Here is a 23,758-nt window from a genome sequence, read left to right on the forward strand (position 1 = left end):
GGGAGTGGTCAGTGGGCACATCAGTCCGGGGTGTCTGGCTAGCTGATGTGCTCTTTTTGCTCCCACCACATTCCAATAACATGGGAGGGTAATCACACACACACACACACACACACACACACACACACACACACACACAGCTAGAGTTTATGCAGGAAGGGAGTGGGGAGCCAGCCAAGAGAGTGGAGGAGGGTGTCATAGAACCCCAACAAGACAAATGAATGAGTTTGGAAGCAGCACTCAGGATAGAGAAGACAAGACTAAAGGGGGGCAGAGTGAAGAAGGTTGTGGTAATCCGTGGCAAGTTCCCACTGAGGCAGTAAACGTATATCTGTAGTACAGGCACTTCAGACTACAGTGAACTACATGACCGAGTCTTTTTCCACACAAAACCAATCCCTACATACCGAAAAATGTCAGGGGGGAAGCAAGACCATCTACATGGGAGGGTGTTTTCATCTTGGAGGAGCATTCATTTACGTGAACCCTGACCTACAGTCTGAAGTGGTACAGTCCACACACAGGTTTACTACCTCCGTGAGGTGAAGCTGGGAGAGGGCCAAGGCATTACCCTGAGTGGTAGCCCAAAAGACGGAAATTATTACAACACATTCCGTTGTAAACAGGTGTATCGCTGAGCTACCTAAAAAGTTTAATGTTTTAGTTTTGTTAATGCAACATACCAGTACAGCCAAATCTCAGAACAAGAGCGTCTGAATGTCTCCTACAAACCCTTCCCCGAATAAGCCCATCTTTCTTGCTCAGACTCCTCCCTTCCAAACCAATATTTAAAGGATCACTGACCAAAAAAAATAAACCCAAATCCTGCCATCTACTTTCTCTACACACAATGCTTCATTTCACTTCGTCCTCCGTTACCTGGACACCAAGAAAATATTACTCCTTATCAGTTTTCTTTACCAGTAATCGTGTACTTTTGGTTTCAGTGATAGGGCAAACTCCAGCTTACAAAGCTTTTACTTCTTGGCAGTAATTTTCCTGATTATTGGGGAAGACGATACACCCGCCATGATCAAAATATAGCAAAAGCACAGCAAGCTGATACTCTAAAAATAGAGATGAACCGAGTCCAACAGAAGAGACCTGCGAGTTCACTAGCTATAAAACTTGAAAGCAACTATTTCTGGACATACATCAGAGAGAGCTAGCGAAAAGGTTGTGTGTTAAATTTCTCAACTGAACACACACACACTCTTCAGTTATCTCTGGGAGAATACAGGTTGCCTTATTTAAAGACAACTAATCCAGTCCAAAAAAGATGCAAGTGCAGTAGCAGATGCATCCCCAGATATAACCCTTATAAAGTTAAAGCGTGCCACTGAGTCGGTGCCGACTCCTAGCGACCACAGAGCCCTGTGGTTGCCTTTGGTAGACTACAGGAGGGCTTTAGCATCTTCCTATATCGCTGCTGCCCGATATAGGTGATTCCCATAGTCTGGGAAACATACCAGCAGCGATTCGAACCGGCAACCTCAGGCTTGCTAATCACGTCATTTCCCCGCTGCGCCATTAGACATCTAATGCAAATCCCACTCCTGGTGCAGATGGAGATGTTCATTTTCATCTACATAGCATATAAATGTATCTAATTCTGTGATATGACCTCTTGTTTAATAGAAGCTCCAAAGTTATATTGACGTGTTCCCCTAAACCGTGATTGTGGTAACAAACGCTCCCACAGGTTAAACTGGAGTCACATTGAATGTGCAAGCAACTGGGGGGCATGGCCTATGGGCACATCAGTCCAGGATCTCTGGCTAGCTGATGCACTCCTGCTCTCCTCTCCCTCACCCCCACCTCATTAATGCATATATACGGTTAGAGTTTCTGCAGGATGTGGAAGAGGATGGAAAAATCTGAAAATATTTATTTTTAGAGAGAGTAAGAATAAAACTGAAATTCAAGAAACTGAAGACTGCCCTTTTTATCCAGGCTTTTGGCAAATGAGCAGTCTCCAGATCTCTTTTTAGGATGTTGCTGTGTTTGTTTTATTTTAAGGTGGTTTTTATTGAAGCTTTATTATTGTTAACCATCCTGGGGTCTTAGGACAAAGGTTGGTATAAAAAGAAATAAGGAAGAAAGGAGTAAATAAGAACTACATTCTCTCAGTAGAAACTAACACATATATAAGTCACTATTCTGGGTATGCTTCATTCATTCATTCATTCATTCATTCCCCTGTTAACTGAGTAAAGAGGCACCTTTTTAAAGAGGTGATTATCTCTATTTAGGAGGGGGAGAGCAACTGGCCCTATCCATCCCCAGCACAGCATCCCTCCAGTGACTGTTGCTGGTATCTCTCTTATGTTTCTTTTTAGTTTGTGAGCCCTTTGGGGACAAGGATCAATCTTTATTTTTATTTCTCTATGTATAATCCACTTTGGCAACTTTTACTGAAAAGCAGTATATAAAATATTCTTCTTCTTTGTCGTCAGAGAAGCAACAGGAAGCCTCCCTTGCTGCATCTCTGGATTGGGACTTACTGAATGGTCCAGTCACACCTAAAGCAGAGTCGGGGGAAAATTACCAGTGATTGACTTGAAAAGAGGTAAGGCCAGAACAGTGACCCTTTTTTGCAGAGATAACACAGAGACAGAAAGCAGCATAGCAGGGAGCATGCTGGGCCAGAACTTCTCTCCATGATGTTTTCGTTTATTTATTTTTTATATAAGGGAACATTCAAAAAATGCCACCCCACCTGGGTGCTTTCCGCATTACATGCTGCAACAGTTTCACAACGTAGTGTGCTTCCGTACTGCCTGCAATCCATCATCACTTGCAGAGAGGTGCCGTCCATATTTCTGATGCCCTAATTCAAATTTATTGCTGCACTACAGCACTACAACGCTGCATCTGCCTTGCAGGAAAGTAGCAGTATTTCTCTGTTGTAGGAGGGTTGCAACAATGTTGCCCCAGTGTAAGTGGTGTGGATGGTTCATGGGGGAGCGGGGGGAAATCCATTCATATCGCCCCTTCCCACTTCAATATTATTTGTCTCTTTTTATTTTATCTCCCCCCACCCTGCCCCCCCCCACAGCAGGAGGGCAGGCAGAGCCTTAAGAGCTGAGAGGCTCTGCCAGGGCTTGCTTTGCTCACCACTTTTCAGGGGCAAAGCAAGGGAGACAGCTGTGTTGACTCCTCCACCTTCTTGTTCAAAATCCACCTGATCACCAACTCCCCTGATGTCTATCTAGGGGCCCTCTCTGCCTTTTTTGTTGTTGTTTTGTTTAGCTGGATTACTTGTACAAGGGTGCACTGCTGCAAGTAAATTCTTGCTTTGGAGCGGCACTTTTCCCACCATTAGTGTTTGGATTTTTTGCTGGATTGCTTGTGCAATGCTACAAGTAAATTTTTGTTTTTGAATGGCGCTTTCCTTGACTGTTTTATGCAAAGGAGATGAGATTTGTTTTTTTTAAAGTCACATCCAGTGTTCCCTCTAACAGGAATTCCCAGATGTTGTTGACTACCACTCCCAGAATCCCCACACAAAAGCCATTGCAGCTGGGGATTCTGGGAATTGTAATCAACAACATCTGAGAATCCCTCCTAGAGTGAACACTGGTCACATAATCCCCGCCTCCTCTGAGAACCCATTGGCCCAAAATGGGGCAGGAGGAGGCGGCAGATTATGCAGTCCAAGGAGAATATGGACACCCACTGCCCGGAAACCACACTGCAGTAGACAGCAATATGAATGGCCACCATCCTACCACAAAACATTGAACAACCCTTTACTTGCATTTTGAAACAATTGCACCATTCCACTGCACCTTGCAATGCTTCTACCAGCGCAAAGATCGTAATTTGGAAATCGCCCTGTAGTCTAGCACCACACTACTACCTCCTTCTGCCACATAACAGACCTGGAGAAATTCAGGTGCAAAACTGACTAAAGGGGGGGGGTTGTGGGAGGGGAGGAACTAAAATGGGAATCTGAGAAAACCATCCTAGTAGGAGAAAACAAATCAGAAAAGCAGTGAGTTCTCCCAGCAAGCTGTATCACCTTTAAGTGTTTTCTTGCAAAATGCACAAGTTGTGTGTCATCCACAGTTTTGCCGATTTTCAGTGCAAAAGGTCTAGACATTACTGGAAACTGATTGCTATAGTTTTTGTAGAAGACAGCTACCAGAACTGTCTTTGCCAACAAAGAATGCTACAATGAGGCTTTCCATTTCATTTAAGCCCAATCTAATCTTCAGGCAAAATAAAACAGGATTGTAAGGGATCATGATCAAAAGCTTGTTGGAGGGAGCCACCCATATCTAGGACCCTCTTTTGTTGAGTTTAACTGTTGTATTTGTTGGCATTGGGTTGGGTCCAGACTTGTGCTCATGCAAGGGATCTTCCCCACCGCCCCACTGCAGCCCTCTGAAAAGCCACTCCTGAGGATCAGCGGACCCTTGAGAACAACACAGAATGTGGCAGAGGGGGCAGCAAGGATGGGAGGAAGATCATGAGAAACGTGGTGTAAGCTCCAACGGTGGGTGCAAAACCACTTGCAGAAAGGTGCTCATGTGGGCAATTTCTGAGGATTCCCCTCATCTCCTGCAGCCTCCTCCACACCATGCCCAAGGGCTACCCCTCCCCGTCCCTCCAGAGTGGCTTTTCAGGAGGCTGCGGTGTGGAGGAGGAGGCACGGCAGATTCCTTGTGCTCTTGCACAAGCATAAGTATGGATCCAGCCCAGAAGGGGGGTTTTTTAGACGGAATTTTAACATAGTTAAGAAACAGTTCTTTTAGCTCCCTCCAATAATACAGAACATTTGTTGTTAAGAATTTTCATGCACGTGCTGTCGTTTATCCTGTATAAATTGCCTGGCTTGTTGAACTAATCCATCAGGGATGTCAGTACAGAACAGCCTCTCTGCTTTCAGGGCACTGTATGATCTTCAGAGTTCAGACTCCTTCCAGCCACGTGAATCTTTCATTCTCTGGTTCCGGGAGAAGCAAAACTTGCACCTCCATTTCAGTACAGAGTGCCAATGGATTTTCTAATTAACAACATAGGCAGGGGAAATCTCCTACATCCTATGACTGCATCTAAGAAGAAAGGTCAGAGAACTCAAGCATATTTGAGATGCTATACCCTCTGATGTGGGGTCCCAAGTATGTTGTGATGGAAAGGCACTTTGCACATATTCAAGTACACCATATTGCTACGTCCCTCTCCCCAGCCAAAATGCTAAGGTGCCAGAGCATCTTGAGCTGCAATGACATTCCTAGGCTCACAGTACAGGGAAGGCTGATTCAGGAGCAGGAATGCTTTATCTTTATCTTCCAATAAGTTTCAGAAGGGATAGAGAAGTGCCTTTATCCTCATCCTCCCCTGTATTCTGAGTCTGAGGTGGGTTGGGGTGGGGGGAGGGATTCAAGGCACTTCCAGTGCTCAAAGTGGAAAAGTTTCATATTAGGCCAGACTCGATACTGGTGTGATCGTGCTCTCTGTGTAGCAAAACAGGGTGCTTTGGGGTAAAACTGAAAAAAGAGTCGGATGGCATCCCATCCCAGCCTCATATCATCCCTTCCTGTACTCTGAACCTTGTGGGGCTGAAGTAAAAGGTTGCAGGAGTCAGACAATGCAGACTTGATTATGCCCCGAGGCCATCAATTGGTAAATCGCAGCCTGAAGTCAATGATGGACATATAACACAACAGCAGCCACAAAAGACCAGTTGCAATGGTCCCATTTTCTGAGGAGAGCTTGCTCTGGTACTGAATCTGGCCTATAATGTAACAAGGAAATTATTTTCTTCCTACTGCATTCTCTACCAAAAAGCAGACATCAGGTGACGTCTTATCATATAAAAATAATGTCCTAAATCTAATTTCGGCCTCGCTTTGTTCCTTTCCAGACGGAGTTATCATCTATCACAGCCTTGCTGGAAGAACCTCTGCCTTTGTGAGAAATAATTTTGCACTGAGGGCAGGACATGCGATTGGAACAGTCACCTGTTTAATACGTACTTAGTTAATGGACTGTACTGCTAGTAATTCATTTTAAAATAAATTTATTGATTTATTAACTCTGACATGGAGACTAGTCTAGCCATGAAACCCATCAAGTTTTTGTAGGCTCTAGAAATCCCTGCTTATTGCTCCTTATGGCCTCAGCTTCACCTATGTCAATGATAACCAAAAGCCTGAACTCCTGCTTTTCCATGGCTGCGTAATCCACAGCTGCAATGGAGTAGCAACTTTATTTTTAGCAACTTTATTTTTTATTATTATTATTTCTTTAAAATATTTCTATACCACCCAAAACTTGCGTCTCTGGGCACTCTCACCTATGTCACCAAACCAGACCCAGGAGGAAGAGGTTGCCAATTCCAAGAGTTAACATAGTTACCAAACGAATTTTCTGTCAGTCTGGCAACCTGACCCCACCCCTCTATTTACCACAAAGCCAACTAAGCTCAAAACTAGTGTAGTTCAACAGCCAGGAACGTGGACTGTGAACCAAGTGGTCCTTCATTCACATATTACCTCAAACACGAACTTAATAAGGGCCGGGGCGGAGCCACCATTGGGCCAATGGGTTCAAAGAACCCAGGCTGCACCCAATCAGGGGCCGTGCCTCGCAGCCCCGACACGCCCTCACATCTGATGTCAGATGCGGGGATGCTGGTTTAGCTTCCAAGCGGGGGACGCGCAGCCCCTTCAGGAGCTAAACTACAGCTGGAGCTCGCAGCGCCAGCCTTAGTTTAGCTCCTAAAGGGGCCACACGGCCCCTTCAGGAGTTGAACTCCAACACCCAAACAGAGCCTCAAGGTTCCATTCGGGAGCCAGACCACACATCCCGCGTCTGATGTCAGATGTGGGGGCGTGGCTAGCTCCCGCATCTGACATCAGACGCGGGGGGGGGGGGTCACACACAGGCCATCGGCAGTAAGGCTCCACCACTGATAAGGGCCAAGGCAAGGGCCCTATTCTTTCAAGCCCTTCACCAGCAATATGAAGGCAATAATACTGGCCTAAAGGATTAGTGAAAGAATGATTGAAATAGTTTGTGTTTAGTACTTGAAATACTTGAACTGGAAAGTAAAAGTAAAGTGTGCTATTGAGTTGGTGTCTACTCCTGGTGACCACAGAGCCATGTGGTTGTCTTAGGTAGAATACAGGAGGGGTTTACCATTGCCATCTCCCACGCAGTATGAGATGATGCCTTTCAGCATCTATATCACTGCTGCCCAATATAGGTTTTCCCCATAGTCTGGGAAACACACCAGCGGGGATTCGAACCGGCATTGACTTGAACTATGCCATATGTTACATCTGTAAAGATCTAAGCATGTTATTAGGTACAATAATATATTGTCACAACCACCCTAAGTACCTCATATGCTGTAATAATTTGTTATAATGGAGTTGCAACAGACAGGCAAAAAAGGATGGGGAGGGGCCACAGCCCAGTGGCAGAGCATTTTCTTTGTATTAGTGTCCTCAGTTCAATTGTTGGCTTCTCCAGACAGCCAGGCTAGGAAAGAGCCCTGCCAAAATCCCTGGACATCTGTTATAGTGGACAGCACTGGGTTAGGTGGATGATTGATCTAGCTCAGTATAAAATGACCCATAGTACAGCCAGGGTGGACAGACTGCTTTAAATATGTTGGCACAAACCAAGGAACATGCTGTTGCATTGATGTGTATCTATAGAATCAAAGTTGCCTACCACTGGAGTGGGCATGATTCTTAAGCCAACGCAGAATCACTGATAATAATCTAAAGACACCTTGAATACAATAGCAGAAAATAAGATCTTACTAGTGGGCCCAGGTGCAGAGCATCTGCATCTCTAGTTGGGCCCAGCCGTCTACCCCCACCCCATGCTGGCATGCCCGGCTTTCTGGCTGGCCAACTGGCCTAACCCCACCGCTGCTGTCCCCCCTGGCCAGGCTGTCTCGCCGCCACCTCCCACCGCCTCCCAGCCAGCAGGGCTTCGCCCGCCATCTGCCTGCCGCCTTCGCCTCCTGGCAGCCGCCATTATTTCTCTCCATTTTGACGCTGGAACTTTCGCGCGCTCTAGAGCATCTGTGCGCTAGTACTTGATTGCTCCTCTCACCCCCTGCCACAGCCCCCCCTCACCTCAGAGATCTCTCCACCCTCACCTGAGCTGCACTCCTGCTCCTCCATTCCATTGCTTCCATCCCCCTCACCCCTCCTGGTCGTGGCTGCAGCATTGCTGCTGCCTACTGGCTAAGTTGCAGCCCCAGAGACCTCCCACCCTCACAGTTGCAGCCCCGCTCCTCCCCACAGGAGCAGCAGCAGTGGTTGACCAGGCTGTTCCTCGCTGCTGCCACCACCATGACTGCTTGTTCCCTTCAGGCCGCTGACAGGCCGAGGCTCATCCCTTGCCTGCCTGCCTCCCTCTGACAATGGCCTCGGTAGCCCCAAACAGCAGCAGTGGTTGACTGGGCCCTTCCTTGCTGCCAGTGCTGCCATGGCCGCTCATTCCCTTCAGGCTGCTGACAGAACATCTATTTCAACCAGTAACAGTTGCATTCCAACTGACCTTAACCATCACAGACTCCTCCTCCTTATCTGCATATGGAATCCCCACTGCTCAATCACCATGGTGCCACAGGTTCCTCCTCCATATCTGCCTATGGAATCCCCACTGCCCAATCAGGTGCTTCATTGGGGGCGTGGCTTGCCACATCCCCACGCATCCCCATGTTAATAATATAGATAGATAGCATGTATTTAATAGTTGAAGAACTCTCTTTCTTTCTCTCTGCATAGCCAATAATACTAAAGCAGTTAGATGTCAGACCAGCCAGCATTCAGTAAATCAATATCAGATCACAGTATCTCTTTCATTCTCCAGCCTTAATCACAGCTACAAGATGAAAAGCTACCAGCCAGCTCTAACAGCATCTACTGTGTGTCAGGTGGCATGAAGTCTCTCCTTGGCCACTGGCATAATGATCATTTTACACCCTGAAGCACAAAAATGAACTTATCTGACTATCATTTTACTTTTCATTAACTACAGATTTCAGCTATTCATCAAGGGCTTGATCCTGAACTCAATAGGAGTTCTGTATTATGTGGAATCCTCTGGATTAACACAGAGCAAATCTAAACCACCAGTTTAACTTGCTGACCCTCCTGAAACCGTTAATGCGAGAAGACAATAATACACTACATGGAGTGGAGATTTGTATGAATCCTCACTTAATTTCCAGAATTGACTCCGAGGCTTGAACCTCACAGGCTTGACTCCGAGGAACCTCACAGTCTGAGACGGGGACTTAATTAGGGCTGTAGACTAGTTCGAACAATATAGCCAAGTGAGCACACCTTGCTCCCCCTCCCAGCATGATATTCTCCTTCTCCCAACCAATTGGGTATGCATGACCAAACAACTTACTTGTCGTATAGACTGAGGGGTCAGTTCAGATGATACTATAAGCAGCACGATTAATAGAAGTAGGGATGAGGACTTCCTCCTCCCTTTCCTGGAACAGTTCTCCAGGAAAGGGAGGAGGAAGTACTTGTCCCTAACTGCATGTGGGTAGGGCTGGCTCAGATGTATTATTCAGCTGGCCTTGTGTTTTCTGCACCTACCTGCAACCCACATACAGCAAGCACAGACACTCTTGCAGCTGGCTAACACTAAACTAGGAACCAAGCCTTCTGCCTCTGCCTGATCAGGCTTTTCTGTCAGCTGGCTCTTAGCACCAACCTCAGGTTTTCAGGGCTGTCCAAGAACCCACCCACCCTGTCTAGATTTGGATCTATTCATGCTCGAGGCCTGGTCTTAACAATACTATCCTTATTCCTATGCACTTTCATTGAGATCTACTTCATGTTCCAGTTAGCATGCTTCAAGTACAACGTTCCCTCTAACAGGGATTCCCAGGGTTTGCTGACTACAACTTCAATAATCCCTAGGCAAAGGCCATTGCAGCAGGTATGCTGGGAGTTGTAGTTAACAACATCTGGGAATCCCTGTTAAAGGGAACCATGCTCAAGTATTCAAAGGAAAGTTTAGAGCTACTTCTTAATTAACCACCTGATAATTTGAGCTAAGAGAAGAAGTGGAAACCCCACTTAGAAAAAATCCACTCCGTCTATTCAGGGAACAGAAAAGTTCCATACTAAATCCCAGAGGCTGAAAACCAGAAAAATGGAAATAGTTGCCAATATTTTCATGAAGAGAGTGACCCAGTTCACATATACATTACAGCCCATGGTCGGTCTTTGCCTTCCACTACCCGGTATACCCTCACAACAATGTTCTCTCTAAATTTTTTCATCTATGTGCAGAATGAGTTTTGTTCTGGGCGGCAGTATCAAGGCAGTGTACGCGCACATGCATTCAGAGTGGGGCCTTCCTAATTCAACCTAAGCGGGATCTAAAATTAACTGAGTGGACATCAAAAAAAGTGTGAGTGTGCACACACAAAACGGATTTTGTGATTTGTTTCGAGCTCAAAATGAAACACAAAACAGCCGAAACAGTGGTTGAACCGGCTATTATGAGCGAACAGCTCGAAACGTTTTCAGTGTTTCGGCCTTAAGGAACAATGGAGAAACTTGAAACACTCCATTGTTCCCCATGAGTAGCTCCTAGGGACACCAAAGTGGATTGTGTGATATGGCATGGTGGGTGCTACCTACCACCCAACCCACAAAAAAATGGGGAAGCGGGTGGTTTTTAGCAAATTTTTAAACTTTCCCCATAGGATCCTATGGTGAAAGCTTAAAATGTGTTGTGTTTCGAGTTTCCTCATTGTTCCCTAAGGCCAGAACAAACTACCCTCACCGAGTGCACACACAAGTTTTGCATTGCAATTTGCAACCCTGCCTTGAAAAACACTGCAGAAGCACACAGTCCCTCCCAACACAGAACAAACATTTCAAATACAGTCCAAAAAATGGCCAAAAAAGTATCACTGACCCAGAATCTACCACCAGCCACAGTGCCTATGCTACAGTAACATCCTTGGCACAAGTTACTCTCTCACACACAATTATGACTCCTTACTTCCTAGCATTACAACAGCTACCACAGCATCACCCTTAGCAGCAAGCATAGCCATAAACTCAACTACAGCAACTTCAGCCACATTTTGACTGAGTACACCTTGCAATGCAGAACGTAGAGCAGACCAGAGCAGTGAGTGAAGCGCAAGTTAGTCTCAAAGCCAGACATGGAGCTCATCACAGCAACCACCGAGAAATATTATACACACAAACCCACAGCAGCCACTGTCTATTTCTCACCACAACACTATCTCACAAACAAAACAAACTACAACTCAAGGCAGGCAGGCAACCAAGTTCTACCTTTGTCAATCTGAGGTCCAGCAAAACCAGATAGCTATAGCAGCAATAGCACAGCATATTATACCCAGTGCTGAGAAAACCACAAAATCAAAGTTTCCTTGATTCCTTCCTCCTGATGTATCCTCTTCAAGAGGAACATACTATAAGTGCTTTCTCTGCCTCCCAGTCCCTTTTGACTACATTTTGAAATTTCCTCCTTTTGTGCTCCCCCTCCCACCCCTCAGCCACTGTTCCCTAAGGCACGTGCATGTGTGCACGCTCACACGTTTTTGGATGTCTGCTCAGTTCATTTTCAATCCCGCTCAGGTTGAATCAGGAAGGCCCCATTCCGAATGCATGTGCACACACAGTACCTTGATACTTCCGCCCAGAACAAAACTCATTCGGCACACAGATGGAAAAAATTTAAGGGACCACTGCCCTCGGCCAATGGGGGCACAGTTGCCCATGACAACATTTTATTTGTATGATAACAAGCCAAGCAAGAAGCAAGGAGACTTGCAAGCCAATTGGAAGCCAGTGCCAGAAAACCAATCAACAAGGGAATGCCTCCAAAATGGTGCTCAAAACATTGAAATGTTTTGATCAAAATGGGGTTGTTTTGTTCAGAGCTCGAGACAGGCCTTTTATGTAGAGGGCATTCTGTTTTGTGCTTGAAATACTTGCAATGGCCTGTTTCGAGTAGAAACGTTTCAACGTCAAAACTTTCTGCACATCCCTACTGGAAATACCATACAGAGAAAATGTATATGGTTATTTACAGGACAATCCTTCATAAGCATGTCCCACTGTGTTTAATGAAGTTGACTCCCAGGTGTATATAGGATTGCACAACTTAATTTTTTAAAAAGCACATTATGACAGCATTTCTATACCGCCCTTCCAAAAAGAGCTCAGGGCAGTTTACACAGAGAATTAACAAATAAATAAGATGGATCCCTGTCCCCAAAGGGCTCACAATCTAAAAGAAACATAAGCTAGACATCAGCAACAGTCACTGAAGGTACTGTGCTGGGGGCTGACCTGGGCTACCTGTGTGCTCAAACATCCATAGGTTAGTGATGCAGCACATGAGCCAGTTATGGGGAAATGGCTCTGGGACAACAACCACATCACAAAGGTAATGTATCCATTTTTCCTTTGTCAAACAAGCAGCTGTTTGTGAATGCTTGTTCTAGATCTATTGCTCTAGGTCTTTTTCTTAGAGATTGCTCTCTCTCACACAGTCTTATCAAAGCTGAACTTTGATAAGGAAGTTCCACACTGGTGGGGCAATCGTTGGCTGAGATAAATAGCATCACAGATAAACAGGGCAGCATAAGAACAGCTCTGCTGGATCAGGCCCAAAGCCTACCTAGCCCAGCATCCTGTTTTCCACAGTAGCCCACCAGATGTGTACAGATGTGTAAGGAGAGGAGAGCTGGTCTTGTGGTAGCAAGCATGACTTGTCCCCATAGCTAAGCAGGATCTGCCTTGGTTGCATATGAATGGGAGACTTGATGTGTGAGCACTGGAAGATAGTCCCTTCAGGGGATGGAGCTGCTCTGGGAAGAGCATCTAGGTTCTAAGTTCCCTCCCTGGCTTCTCCAAGATAGGGCTGAGAGAGATTCCTGCCTGCAACCTTGGAGAAGCCACTGCCAGTCTGTGAAGACAATACTGAGCTAGATAGACCAATGGTCTGACTCAATATACGGCAGCTTCCTATGCTCCTATGTAAAGGAAGCCCCCAAGCAGGAGAGGGTCATGTTTTCATCTCCTGCTGTTGCCCCCTTGCAACTGCAACTAGTATTCAGAGGCATCCTGCCACTGAACCTGAAGGTAGCCTATAACCATCAAGACCGTAGCCTGATAGACCTGTCCTCCAGGCCGAAGAGCTATGGTGTTCTAATCCAAAAGGTCTCTCTGCTGCCACTAGAGGCACTCAAACCTTAGAAGAGGACAGGACCAAAAGAAGAGCCTAGCAAAAGAGGATGAAGAAGGAGGGGCTGCGGGCAAAGAGGATTCAGGGATATGAGAAGGCAACAGGCCAAGAAAAGAGATGTGGGGAAAGGGGTTGAGGAACATATGGCTAAAAACTAGTCCTGTGCAATTATTCTGCTCCAAATCTTCAAAGCCAAATAATGTGCATATCACTCCTGGCCCCACTGGAGGCAGCCATTCCCACTGCTCACCTCTACACAGCCTTATTGGAACCAGAAACCCAGGAAGTCCCAGCTCTATGGAGAAAGTGCTGGCAAGGACTACACTTCCCAGGTTCCATGCACACCTTCCCATGGACCTTCCTGCTGATTCGGCTCAAAAGGGCCCTTCCCAGCATTTTGCACAGCACCCTTTGTGCAGAGCAGAGTGTTGGGAATAGCTGCCTCCACACAGGGCCATAAGCAATGTGCTTTTTATTCAGCTTTGAGATTGGGAGCCGAATAATGTCATAGGCCTACAAAAAACATCAAGGAGAACTATAAAAATTTCTTTAAATACATTAGAAGCAGGAAACTAGATTGTTAGATGACAAAGGAGTCAAATGCTTAAAAAGGATATAGAGATTACAGAGAAGCCGAATGAATTACTGGCATCAGTCTTCACTAAAAGGATACAGGGCAGATACCTGTACCTCAACTGTGTTTCTCAGAGAGATAATCTGAAGAACACAATCAAATGGATGTGACAAGAGATGATGTTCTAAGCCATATAGAAAAACATATAACCAAGGCCAGATGACATTCACCTGAGAGTTCCTAAAACAGGACTTGACAAATCCCAGGTGCCAGGGAGCCTAGAAATTTAATCATGGTACCTAAACTTGGAATGGATATTCAGAGTTATTTAATAAAATACTTATTTATCCCAGGCAGCCCTGTTTCTGTTCTAAGAGTGTTACATGTAAAAGGGAATAAAGAGAAGCCCATATTACTTTCACTACACGACGTCTGTCACTAAATCCAGTAATTTTGTCACAAGACCATTGCCTGGCTCCTAAATTTTGTGGCGGAATTCTAGATCCAAATAAAATTTATCAAGAAACTCATATTTGAGTTCCTGTCTTACAAGGACTCAAATATAAACTTGCTGATCTTCTAGCAAAAATATGTAACTTGTCCCTCAAATCAGACTCTCTGCCAGAGAACTGGAAAGTAGCCAACATAATACCAATTTTCAAAAAGGGATCCAGGAAATTACAAGTCAGTTAGAGCATCTGTTCCAGGTAAACCAATTTAAAGCACAATTAAAGATAAAAATTATTAAACATACAGAAAAACAAGCCTTGCTGAAAGAGAATTAGCATGATTTCTAGAAGGGCAAGTCTTGCCTTGTTAACCTTTTAGAGTTCTTTGAGAGTGTGAGAACATATGTGGATGGATGTGATCCGGTCAACTTGTTTTCAAAAAGCTTTGAAAGGAGTGGTATATGTGAGCCAAGAATTGAAGTTGTAAAGACAACGGATGACGCTTACGTATTGATTTTAAATAACCTGACAATTTTTTGGCTGGAAGCCTCTAATTTTTATCAATTTTTGGAGACAGGGCTTACTGGTTTTGCTAGATTGTTAGGTGGTTGTTGTTTGCCCTGAGCCCTTGGGAATGAAATGCAAGGCCGGACTGGGGGCACTGAGAGGACAGTGGAATGTATGTGGGGAGGGCGCCGGGTTTTGAGCAGAATGGCTACTTAAGGGTGGGCGTATTCACTGCTGCTGAGTGCGGCGGGGCAAAGGGGCGTCCCGTGGATGGGGCACAGGGGCATCCCTGCAGATGGCGCCCTGCAGATGGGGTGCAGGGGCGCCCTGCACCGGGAATATGCCCTGTTGCCCTGTGGGCCAGTCGGAGCCTGATGAAATGTACAGAAGAAGGACAGCTTTAGACACTCAAATGAAGAAACAGTTGCTAGGTACAAGGCTGAAACGCCAGATGTTAATAGTGGCTATCAGACGGCTGCTGCCTGCCTTCACATCCTGATTTTGAGTTTTCAGAAGCATCTGGCTGTTGGAAACAGAATTCTGATTCTGAATAAGATGGGCATTGATCTGATCCAGTAAGGCAGTTCTTGTTTTATCTAGCACCAGCTAATTAGCACAGAGCAATTAGTAGTCCGTTCAACTGATGCTAGGCAACATCTCTAAGCCATCACCTAGCACTCAAGAGCAACACAAGCCCTTCCCATAGCAAAGCAGTAAATTAGTTTTCTGTGCAACAATCATAGCAATTGTAATCACATGGACCTTTGACCCAGCCAAAGAATAACTGGTTTTAAACATTCCTTTTGCACACCCTCGTCATGTCTTCCTGAACCCAAGGGCAAAGTGATAGCAATAAATCTCTTCTATGGTATTCGCCACTAACTTTGTGCTATAGGCGTGTTGCAGGCATAGATAGAGGGGCAGAGAAACACTACATAAACAAGTTCAAACCCTTAGATTATGAACTCGTACAAAATAACTACTACCCACTGTACATACAATCATTAAAGCAGATAGAAATCCTAATTTCATCTAGAAGTATGCTTTAAACAACTGGAAAAATCCTTTTTGCTGTTTAACCACCTATTTGCAAGAATGGAGCAATTAACTGGCCATAGATGCAGGAAGAGAAGATTTAAAATATGCCCAAATCTATTTCTCCATATCAACCTCATCAGGAAATAGCACAGCTTCCCTAAATGCCTGCCTGGAAGCAGTAATGGGCTGGATGAGGATTAACAAACTGAAGTTGAATCCGAACAAGACGGAAGTACTGACTGTGATTTCTAAACAAAATATGGTTTAGATCTGCCTGTTCTGGATGGGATTCAACTTCCCTGATCTTCCCCCTGACAGATCAGGTACGTAGCTCAGGAGTGATCCTGGATCCAAAACACTCTCTGGTTTCTCAGGCTGAAGCAGTGGCCAGGAGTGCTTATATCAGCTTCAGCTGATACATCAGCTATGTCCATTTCTGGAGCTAAGCTGGTACCTCCAGGCTTGACTACCGTAAGGCACTCTACGTGGGGCTGCCTTTGTATGTAGTCCGAAAACTACAGTTGGTGTAGAATGCAGCAGCCAGACTGGTCTCCAGGATAACCCAAAGAGGCCATATAACACCCATCTTAAAAGAACTGCACTGGCTGCCAATATATTTCCAAGCAAAATACAAAATGCTGATTATTACCTATAAAGCCCTCAACAGCTTGGGTCCAGAGTAGTACTTGAGAGTGCCTTCTTTGTCATGAGCCCAACCGCCTATTAAGATTATCTGGGAAGGTCTGGTTATGATTGCCAGCTGCTCGCTTGCTGGCGACTCAGAGCCGGGCCTTCAGAATATGCTCCCTGTCAACATAAGAGCATCTCCATCTCTGATTGCATTTAGAAAGACTCTCAAGACAGACCTGTTCTCTCAGGCTTCTAATTGAAATTCATTTCAAACTGTTTTTATCCTATGAAATTGTTTTAACTTTTTGTTCTGTGAATTTTTAAAAAAACTCTGTTTTGTAGTTGTTGTTTTAATTGTGTACACCACCTAGAAATACACATATTGGGCGTGTTTGGAAAGGCATACTGTATTAGGAGAAAATTTATGGGAACAAAGCATTACACTGAATAAGTTATATCTAGCTGGGAAAACCCTTTTCTGAACTGTTTTATTGAATGTGATTTTTTTTTAAATTCACATTATAAGTATGTTGTATTTCAAACAAACCCAGCACATGCTGTGATCAACTGAGCTCGATACACCTTGTGGGACAAAGGAAGCCAGCATATTGCTTTTAGACATTTTTAAAGAAAAGGAGTGATGGTTCAATTGTATGAAAGTGTAGCAATTCAAACAGACTAAATGTTCAGAAATATGAAACATCCTATTGTCTAGGAAACAGAATTGGAAAGTCTGGAATATAGTCCTTTATTTCTGAAAAAGAAGGGAACACACATTTAAGTTGGGGAGTAGGTATCAGCTGTGAGCCAAAGTGAGGGGCAAACTAGCTGAAGGCGGCCCCCAACATATTGACAACATTTAGAATGGGGTCCCAAGACTATGTTCTGCCCCAGGCCTTGGTAACCTCTATGGGTCTCACCCATAGCAAATATATTGCTGCTGTACCAGCCCATCTAAGGTTGCCAATCAACCAAGTCTGTGGCTGCTTTAAAAAAAATAAATGAAAATGTTTACACAGTACTTGTTCAGGCTTTTACTCCTTTCCAGAGGTTCCATTTTTTTTTATGTCTTATGATTTTAATTGATTTTAATATTTTATTGTGATTTTATGGAATTTTATTGTACCAACTTTTGTAAACCTCCTTGGGATATGTTTTATGAAAGGTGGTATAGAAACTGAACCAACCAACCAATGTTTTCTCAACCAAACCAAGCAGGTAACGATTATTACAGCTTTGGAATTAAGTCAGTGAAAGCTACTAGTCCACAAAATGTTTACTAGCCAAGATGCCTCCCTGTTAGAAATGTTTAGCACACTGCGCTTAAAAGAAGAGGAGAAGCAACTTTCTTCCCTACTAAGGAAGGTTTTCACTAGCTGATCAGAAGAGATTCTTACTGGCCACAGGAGACTAGGTAAGTGAGTATTCACAGGCCTGGAATTACCAATGTCTGAAAAGCCAGGGAATGCCAAAATTTGCCAGGCCAGTCCTTCACCCTCCAGATTCTGTCCTGACTCCACCCTTGTCTGGCCAGATACCTCCAGGCTCTGCCCTTCTCTTCACAATTTGCTCTGGCTCTGCTCTCATCCAGCTCTACTCTCCTGCTCTTGACATCAAAAAGTTGGCTATCCAAAACCCATCTGAACAATATCATTGATCCAAACAACTGTCATTTTGCACGTCCCCTCAACTAATTCATGGTGAAGATCTGTTCCTATTATACGCCCAGGGCACACCAGGAAATCGGCAACACTTTTTCAGGAAGAAAAATATTTTATTGCACACGGGAACTTTCTGGTGGATTATAGACCTTTGATTTCTACAGAAGGGAAGGGATCCACGCCGTGCATCCCAGAGCACTATGCAGACTTCTTGTGCTGCTGCCGACCCAACCCATCACATGAAACAAAAAAAGAAGGCGGGGGGGGGGTTGTCGGATAGTGTATACAGCTGTCAAATCAATGCAAATAAAAAGGAAAACGCATTTTTGTTGATATTGTTTCGCCCCACCCTTCAGATCTAGAACGATGCAAGGCCAGGATCCACCCCTCGAATATCGGTCCAGGGAAATCTGCAAGACTTTTCCACATGTTTTTACAGAGGTGCAGTATTATAATACAGAGAAGACGGTGCAGCAGACTGCGTGATCTTGAGGTCTTGTACAATGCCTAGCGCTCCATTTCTGTGCTATGGCTCAGGAGCAGGTGCATCAGCTTAGTCCTTCCTTTGCAAGGCTCTCCTACCTTTGTGATGGTCATGCAGCCTGGATTTTTTTGGTGCAGCGTCAAGGGCTGGGGAGCCCGCCCAGGTCTCAGCCGTCTCTCTCCGCAGCGAAGCTTTCAATTTGTGTCTGCACCACACCTCCTCCGCTCCCTCTCGCTTTTCCTTCTGCAGACGAGAATGCCTAGCCCATCCCCTCACAGGTGCTGCTGTGCGACCAGGGAATCACGTTCATTCATTAATCATGATTAGCTTTGCAAGCGAGCGAGCACTGCAAGACGCCAAGGAAGCAAAGCTCCTTTGCTTGTCACTCACGCCCTTGTTAATGTTTATTTTAAAAACCCCACCTTCACATTCAAAATCCGCCAGCTTGCAGCAAGCAATACACTTCCCCAGCAGCAGAGCGAACGCTTGCAAAGTCACTGCAGCGGAGCACACACGAGCTTGGATCTAGAGAGAAAGGGAGGTGGGTGGAGCCACCAGATAAAAGGAGGAAAGGCCAGATTGCCCGCCCTCCCTCCCTTTGTGTACCGCCCTTGGAGTCCGGCAGGCGTGATGAGGAGCCTCGGCGAAGAAGGCGATCGCATTGTTGACGACGGATAGGCGGAGACATGCAAGCAGAAATTCAGTCCCTGCAGGGAAGGGAGGCTCCCTGTGGAAATCAGGGTGCTGCACTTAAAACAATCATAATAAAAAAAATCTGCGTTAGGAAAAGTTGGATTCTGCAACCTGTATTAATTATGCAAATTTAGTGCAAACGCATTCTTCCATACCCCCCCTTGTCTTTTCTACTACTTTGCATAACTTACTCATGTTTGTTTACTCCCTCGCCTGGTTTATTTTGGTTTTTGAGGTGGAGGGCATGGTACAGCACCAATCACTAAAAATCTTTTGCACACACTCATCCTTTCCCCCACAGGATTCCCAGCACTAGGGGCTTAGCAAAGTTGGAGTGGGCCCAGAGACAAGATTTTAAAATGGGGCCCAGTTCACTGAAGTTCCGCTCACGAAAGTAAAGACACCTTAAATGAGGATGAATAATGGTAACAAAAAGCATTATATATATGCATACCACAATAGAACAACATCTTAAATTATTTTCAAAAAGGTTTTATAAATTGTGGACGATGCAAGTCATTTAATGGTACTAGAGAAAGACAGGCTGTTCTGGTAGCTCCAGGTCTTAACACTCACATCAATTTCGGAGGATGAATACAACTGAAGGAAGCCTGGGCGGGTGCACGGCTGGGGGAGTCAGTCATGTGACTTTCCTCTGGGGGGGGAGAAAACTGTCTCCCCTTGCCCTATTATAGTTACGCCCCTGCGCAGCACACTTTGAAGCATATGTCAAGACCATAAGAACGAGATTTATTTATTTATTTATTTATGGGAGGGAAAGGGAGTTTCTTCCTAAGCTGCACTTTTGTGAAACTGGACATTTACGCAAGCCTATTTAAGCCCTTACTGTACTACTGCTTAATATTTAGGGAGCTTAGTCATGTGAATTGTTATTCCCTGAGGGCTAGTCTCGATTCCTGTACACACAATTCACATATGCAAGTCTTTACATTACTCGAGAGATATATGTGCACATAAGCCTGTAGTACAACCTGTTCATGCATACATATCAGTTTATTTCAGTATGCTTGGTTAATGTATATTTGATTGCTGGCACAGTTGAATATGTGAACTGAAACCATCAAAAAGCATTCCGTGCGAGACAAAACCACTGATTGGTGGTGTTATAGCTGCACCTACAGATACCTGCCCCCACCCCACCCCAACCAAGTGCTAGTGACAGCTTCAGGGAGCGAAGTTTATAATAGCATGGGGAGAAAAGGTTAACACACCTCCCCCTGCCCCCATGCCAATATTCTAAAGAAAATCAGGCACGCATGCACACACACCCTGCAGCTGCTTTAAAGTTAGCAAAAACCTATCTTCCACTTCTGTTTTGTCCGGAAGTCAGTCACACCTACCCCCACAGTCTTCCTTCCCTGTCCCTTAGCTTTCCCCTAGCACCTGGGCCCCCTTCCCAGCTCTCTGCCAGTATATTCCCTGTGTGAATTTTAAATCCCACCCATTTAAACTGGAGTGTCAACTGCTGTCTTCCCTGAATGGCTGAGCATTCTGAGCTGTAACACCAGTTAGGCCAATCAGGGCCAGAGCCTTCCTTGCTACAAGCACAATACAATAGAGAGGGAGCAGTGAGAACCAACCATGCCCTTATTATTTATTTTATATACCACCCTTCCAGAATGGCTGTTAAGACAAACCACTAAAACAGTAAAGACCTAAAACAAATTAAAAAACAACATAACAATTAACGATTTTAAAACATTTTAAAACAACAATTAAACAATTACGGTGATTAAAAACCCCGAAATCAAGTTTTGAATTTTAAAATAGACCAAATATTTTAAAAACCCAAATTTAGGAAGCTGAGAAAGCTTGGGTGAAAAGATGGGTTTTCAGGTGTTTTTTGAAAATTGCCAGAGATGGGGAGGATTGTATCTTAGCAGGGAGCGCATTCCACAATCTCGGGACAGTGACCGAGAAGGCCCGTCTCTGTGTAGCCACTAAAGGAGGTGGCGGCAACTGGAGACGGACCTCCCCAGATGACCTCAATGGGCGGTGGGGCTCATAATGAAGAAGACGCTCTCTTAGATACCCAGGGCCTAAGCCGTTTAGGGCTTTGTAAGTTATAACTAGCACTTTATATTTTGTCCAGAAACCTATTGGCAGCCAGTATAACTCCATCACTAAAGGAGTAACATGGTCTCTCCGAGATGACCCAGAGACCAACCTGGCTGCCTCGTTCTTAACCAACTGAAGTTTCCAGACTACGTACAAAGGTAGCCCCACGTAGAGCGCATTACAGAAGTCAAGTCTGGAGATTACCAACATATGTACCACAGTTTTGAGGTCACTGATCTCGAGAAACGGGCACAGCTGGCGTATCAGCCGAAGCTGATAGAAAGCACCCCTGGCCACCGCCTCAACCTGAGAAACCAGGGAGAGGTGTGAATCCAGAAGTACTTCCAGACCGCAAACCTGTTCCTTTTGGGGAAGTGTGACCCCATCTAGAACAGGCAGATCAAAATCGTCTCTAGAGTTTTGACCCTGCACAATAAGTACCTCCGTCTTATCTGGATTCAGCTTCAGTTTATTCTCCCTCATCCAGCCCATTACTGCTTCCGGGCAGGCATTTAGGGAGGATATGCCAGCTCCCGAAGAAGTTGACATGGAGAAGTAGATCTGGGTGTCATCAGCGTATTGGTAACACCCAGCTCCAAATCCCCGATGATCTCTCCCAGCGGTTTCATGTAGATGTTAAAAAGCATTGGAGAAGGTATGGAGCCTTGAGGAACACCATACTTAAGCTCAGATTTTGAAGAGCAACAGTCTCCAATTGACACCATCTGGAATCTATCCAAGAGGTAGGAGCAAAACCACTGTAGAACAGTGCCTCCCACCCCCAACCCCCTCAGACGCTCCAGAAGGATACTATGGTCGATAGTATCAGGCCAACCAAAGCAGTCTCCACCCCATAGCCCACCCGAAAACCAGTTTGAAATGGGTCTGGATAATCAGTTTCCTCTAAGACCGCCTGGAGCTGAGAGGCCACCACCCTCTCAATTAGCTTGCCCAACCATGAGAGGTTGGAAACAGGCCTATAATTGCTCAACACAGAGATCTAATGCAGGCTTCTTTAGAAGAGGTCTATTGATTGCCTCCTTAAGACAAGGAGGCATCCTGCCCTCCCTCAGAGAAGCATTTATGATTTCCACCAGGCCGCCTACAACAGCCTCCCTGCTAGATCGAACAAGCCATGTTGGACAAGGGTCAAGAGAACAAGTGGTAGGCCTCACCGCTCCAAGCAACTTGTCCACATCCTCAGGAGTCACAAACTGAAACCGATCCAGTCGAATCACATAAGAGGAGTCGTTGGGCACCTCCAACTCAGACATCAAATTAATTGTGGAGTCTCCATCTAGGTCGGCCCGAATCCAAGAGATTTTATCTGCTAAAAACTCTTTAAACACATCACAGCGGGTAACTGATGACTCCAAATTCTAGTTCCAGGGAGGTGGAGCAGATACTAATCCCCTCACAACCCTGAACAACTCTGCTGGACGTGAACTCGCAGAGGCAATACGGGCAGAAAAGAACCACCTCTTTGCCGCACGTAATGCCTGAGCATAGAGCATAGAGATGTGCTTTATGTCGCAATCTGTCAGATTCGAGTCGAGTCTTCCTCCACTTGCGCTCCAGTCGCCTACCTTGCTGCTTCAGCCCCCGTAGATCTTCTGTATACCAAGGGGCCAAATCTGAAGTGGGTCAGAGGGGACGCTTGGGAGCAATCGTGTCTACTGCCCTGGTGAGCAAGTTGTTCCAATTCTCGACCAGGGCATCAACAGGATCACCAGCAAAGCCAACATTACATCCCTCCAAGGCTTCTTGGAATCTTAGTGGATCCAATAACCTCTTCAGGCGGACCATTCTAATGGGCCCCTCGCCCCTGCGGAGGTGGGAAGTGGTTGTAAGTCCAACCTTAACCAGATGGTAGTCCATCCATGACAATGGGGAAATCACAGGAGTCCCCACCCAAGGAACACCACCCTGATCAGAGTAAAATGCCAAATCAAGCGTGTGACCTGCAATATGCATCGGTCCAGAGACCACTTGGGATAGGCCCATAGTTGTCATGGCTGCTATGAACTCCCGAGCTACCCCGGACAGATTGGTCTCAAAGTGAACACTGAAGTCCCCCAGCACCAAGAGTCTGGGAGACTCCAACGCAAGTTTCGTGACCAAGTCTGTGAGCTCAGTAAGGGATTCCCCTGGGCAATGGGGCAATTGGTACACCAACAGAAGTCCCAATCTATCCCTGGTCCCCAAACTTAGGTACACACATTCAATATGGTCCGATACCCTGACAGGGACCCTGGTAAGGGAGATGTTATCCCTATAGACCACAACCACCCCACCTCCCCGCCCATGTCCCCTCACCTGCTGCTCTACAGAATATCCTGGGGGGAGAAGCTGGGACCAAACTGGACCACTAGTCTCCCCCAACCAAGTCTTGGTAATACATACCAGGTCG

The 23,758-nt window shown here is 45.5% G+C and overlaps 1 protein-coding gene across 3 annotated transcripts in view; it reads right to left on the reverse strand.

The window, feature by feature from the left end:
- The window catches only part of CORO2A (coronin 2A), a 90,968-nt gene extending 70,317 nt beyond the window's left edge, over positions 1-20,651 (reverse strand). The window contains exons 1-2 of one of the 3 annotated variants that reach the window (XM_053291287.1): positions 20,631-20,651; positions 18,675-19,325 (exon numbers count right to left, since the gene is read on the reverse strand). In XM_053291287.1, the coding sequence (XP_053147262.1) occupies positions 18,675-18,689 (15 nt within the window). In that variant the 5' untranslated portion in view covers positions 18,690-19,325; positions 20,631-20,651. Of the gene's footprint in view, positions 1-18,674; positions 19,389-20,630 lie in introns of those variants that run through there. The other 2 variants (XM_053291286.1, XM_053291288.1) reach the window with 2 other exon arrangements.
- Between the last annotated feature and the right edge of the window lie 3,107 nt (positions 20,652-23,758).

This window comes from Hemicordylus capensis, chromosome 2 (genome assembly GCF_027244095.1).
Source record: "Hemicordylus capensis ecotype Gifberg chromosome 2, rHemCap1.1.pri, whole genome shotgun sequence".
Lineage (NCBI taxonomy): Eukaryota > Metazoa > Chordata > Lepidosauria > Squamata > Cordylidae > Hemicordylus > Hemicordylus capensis.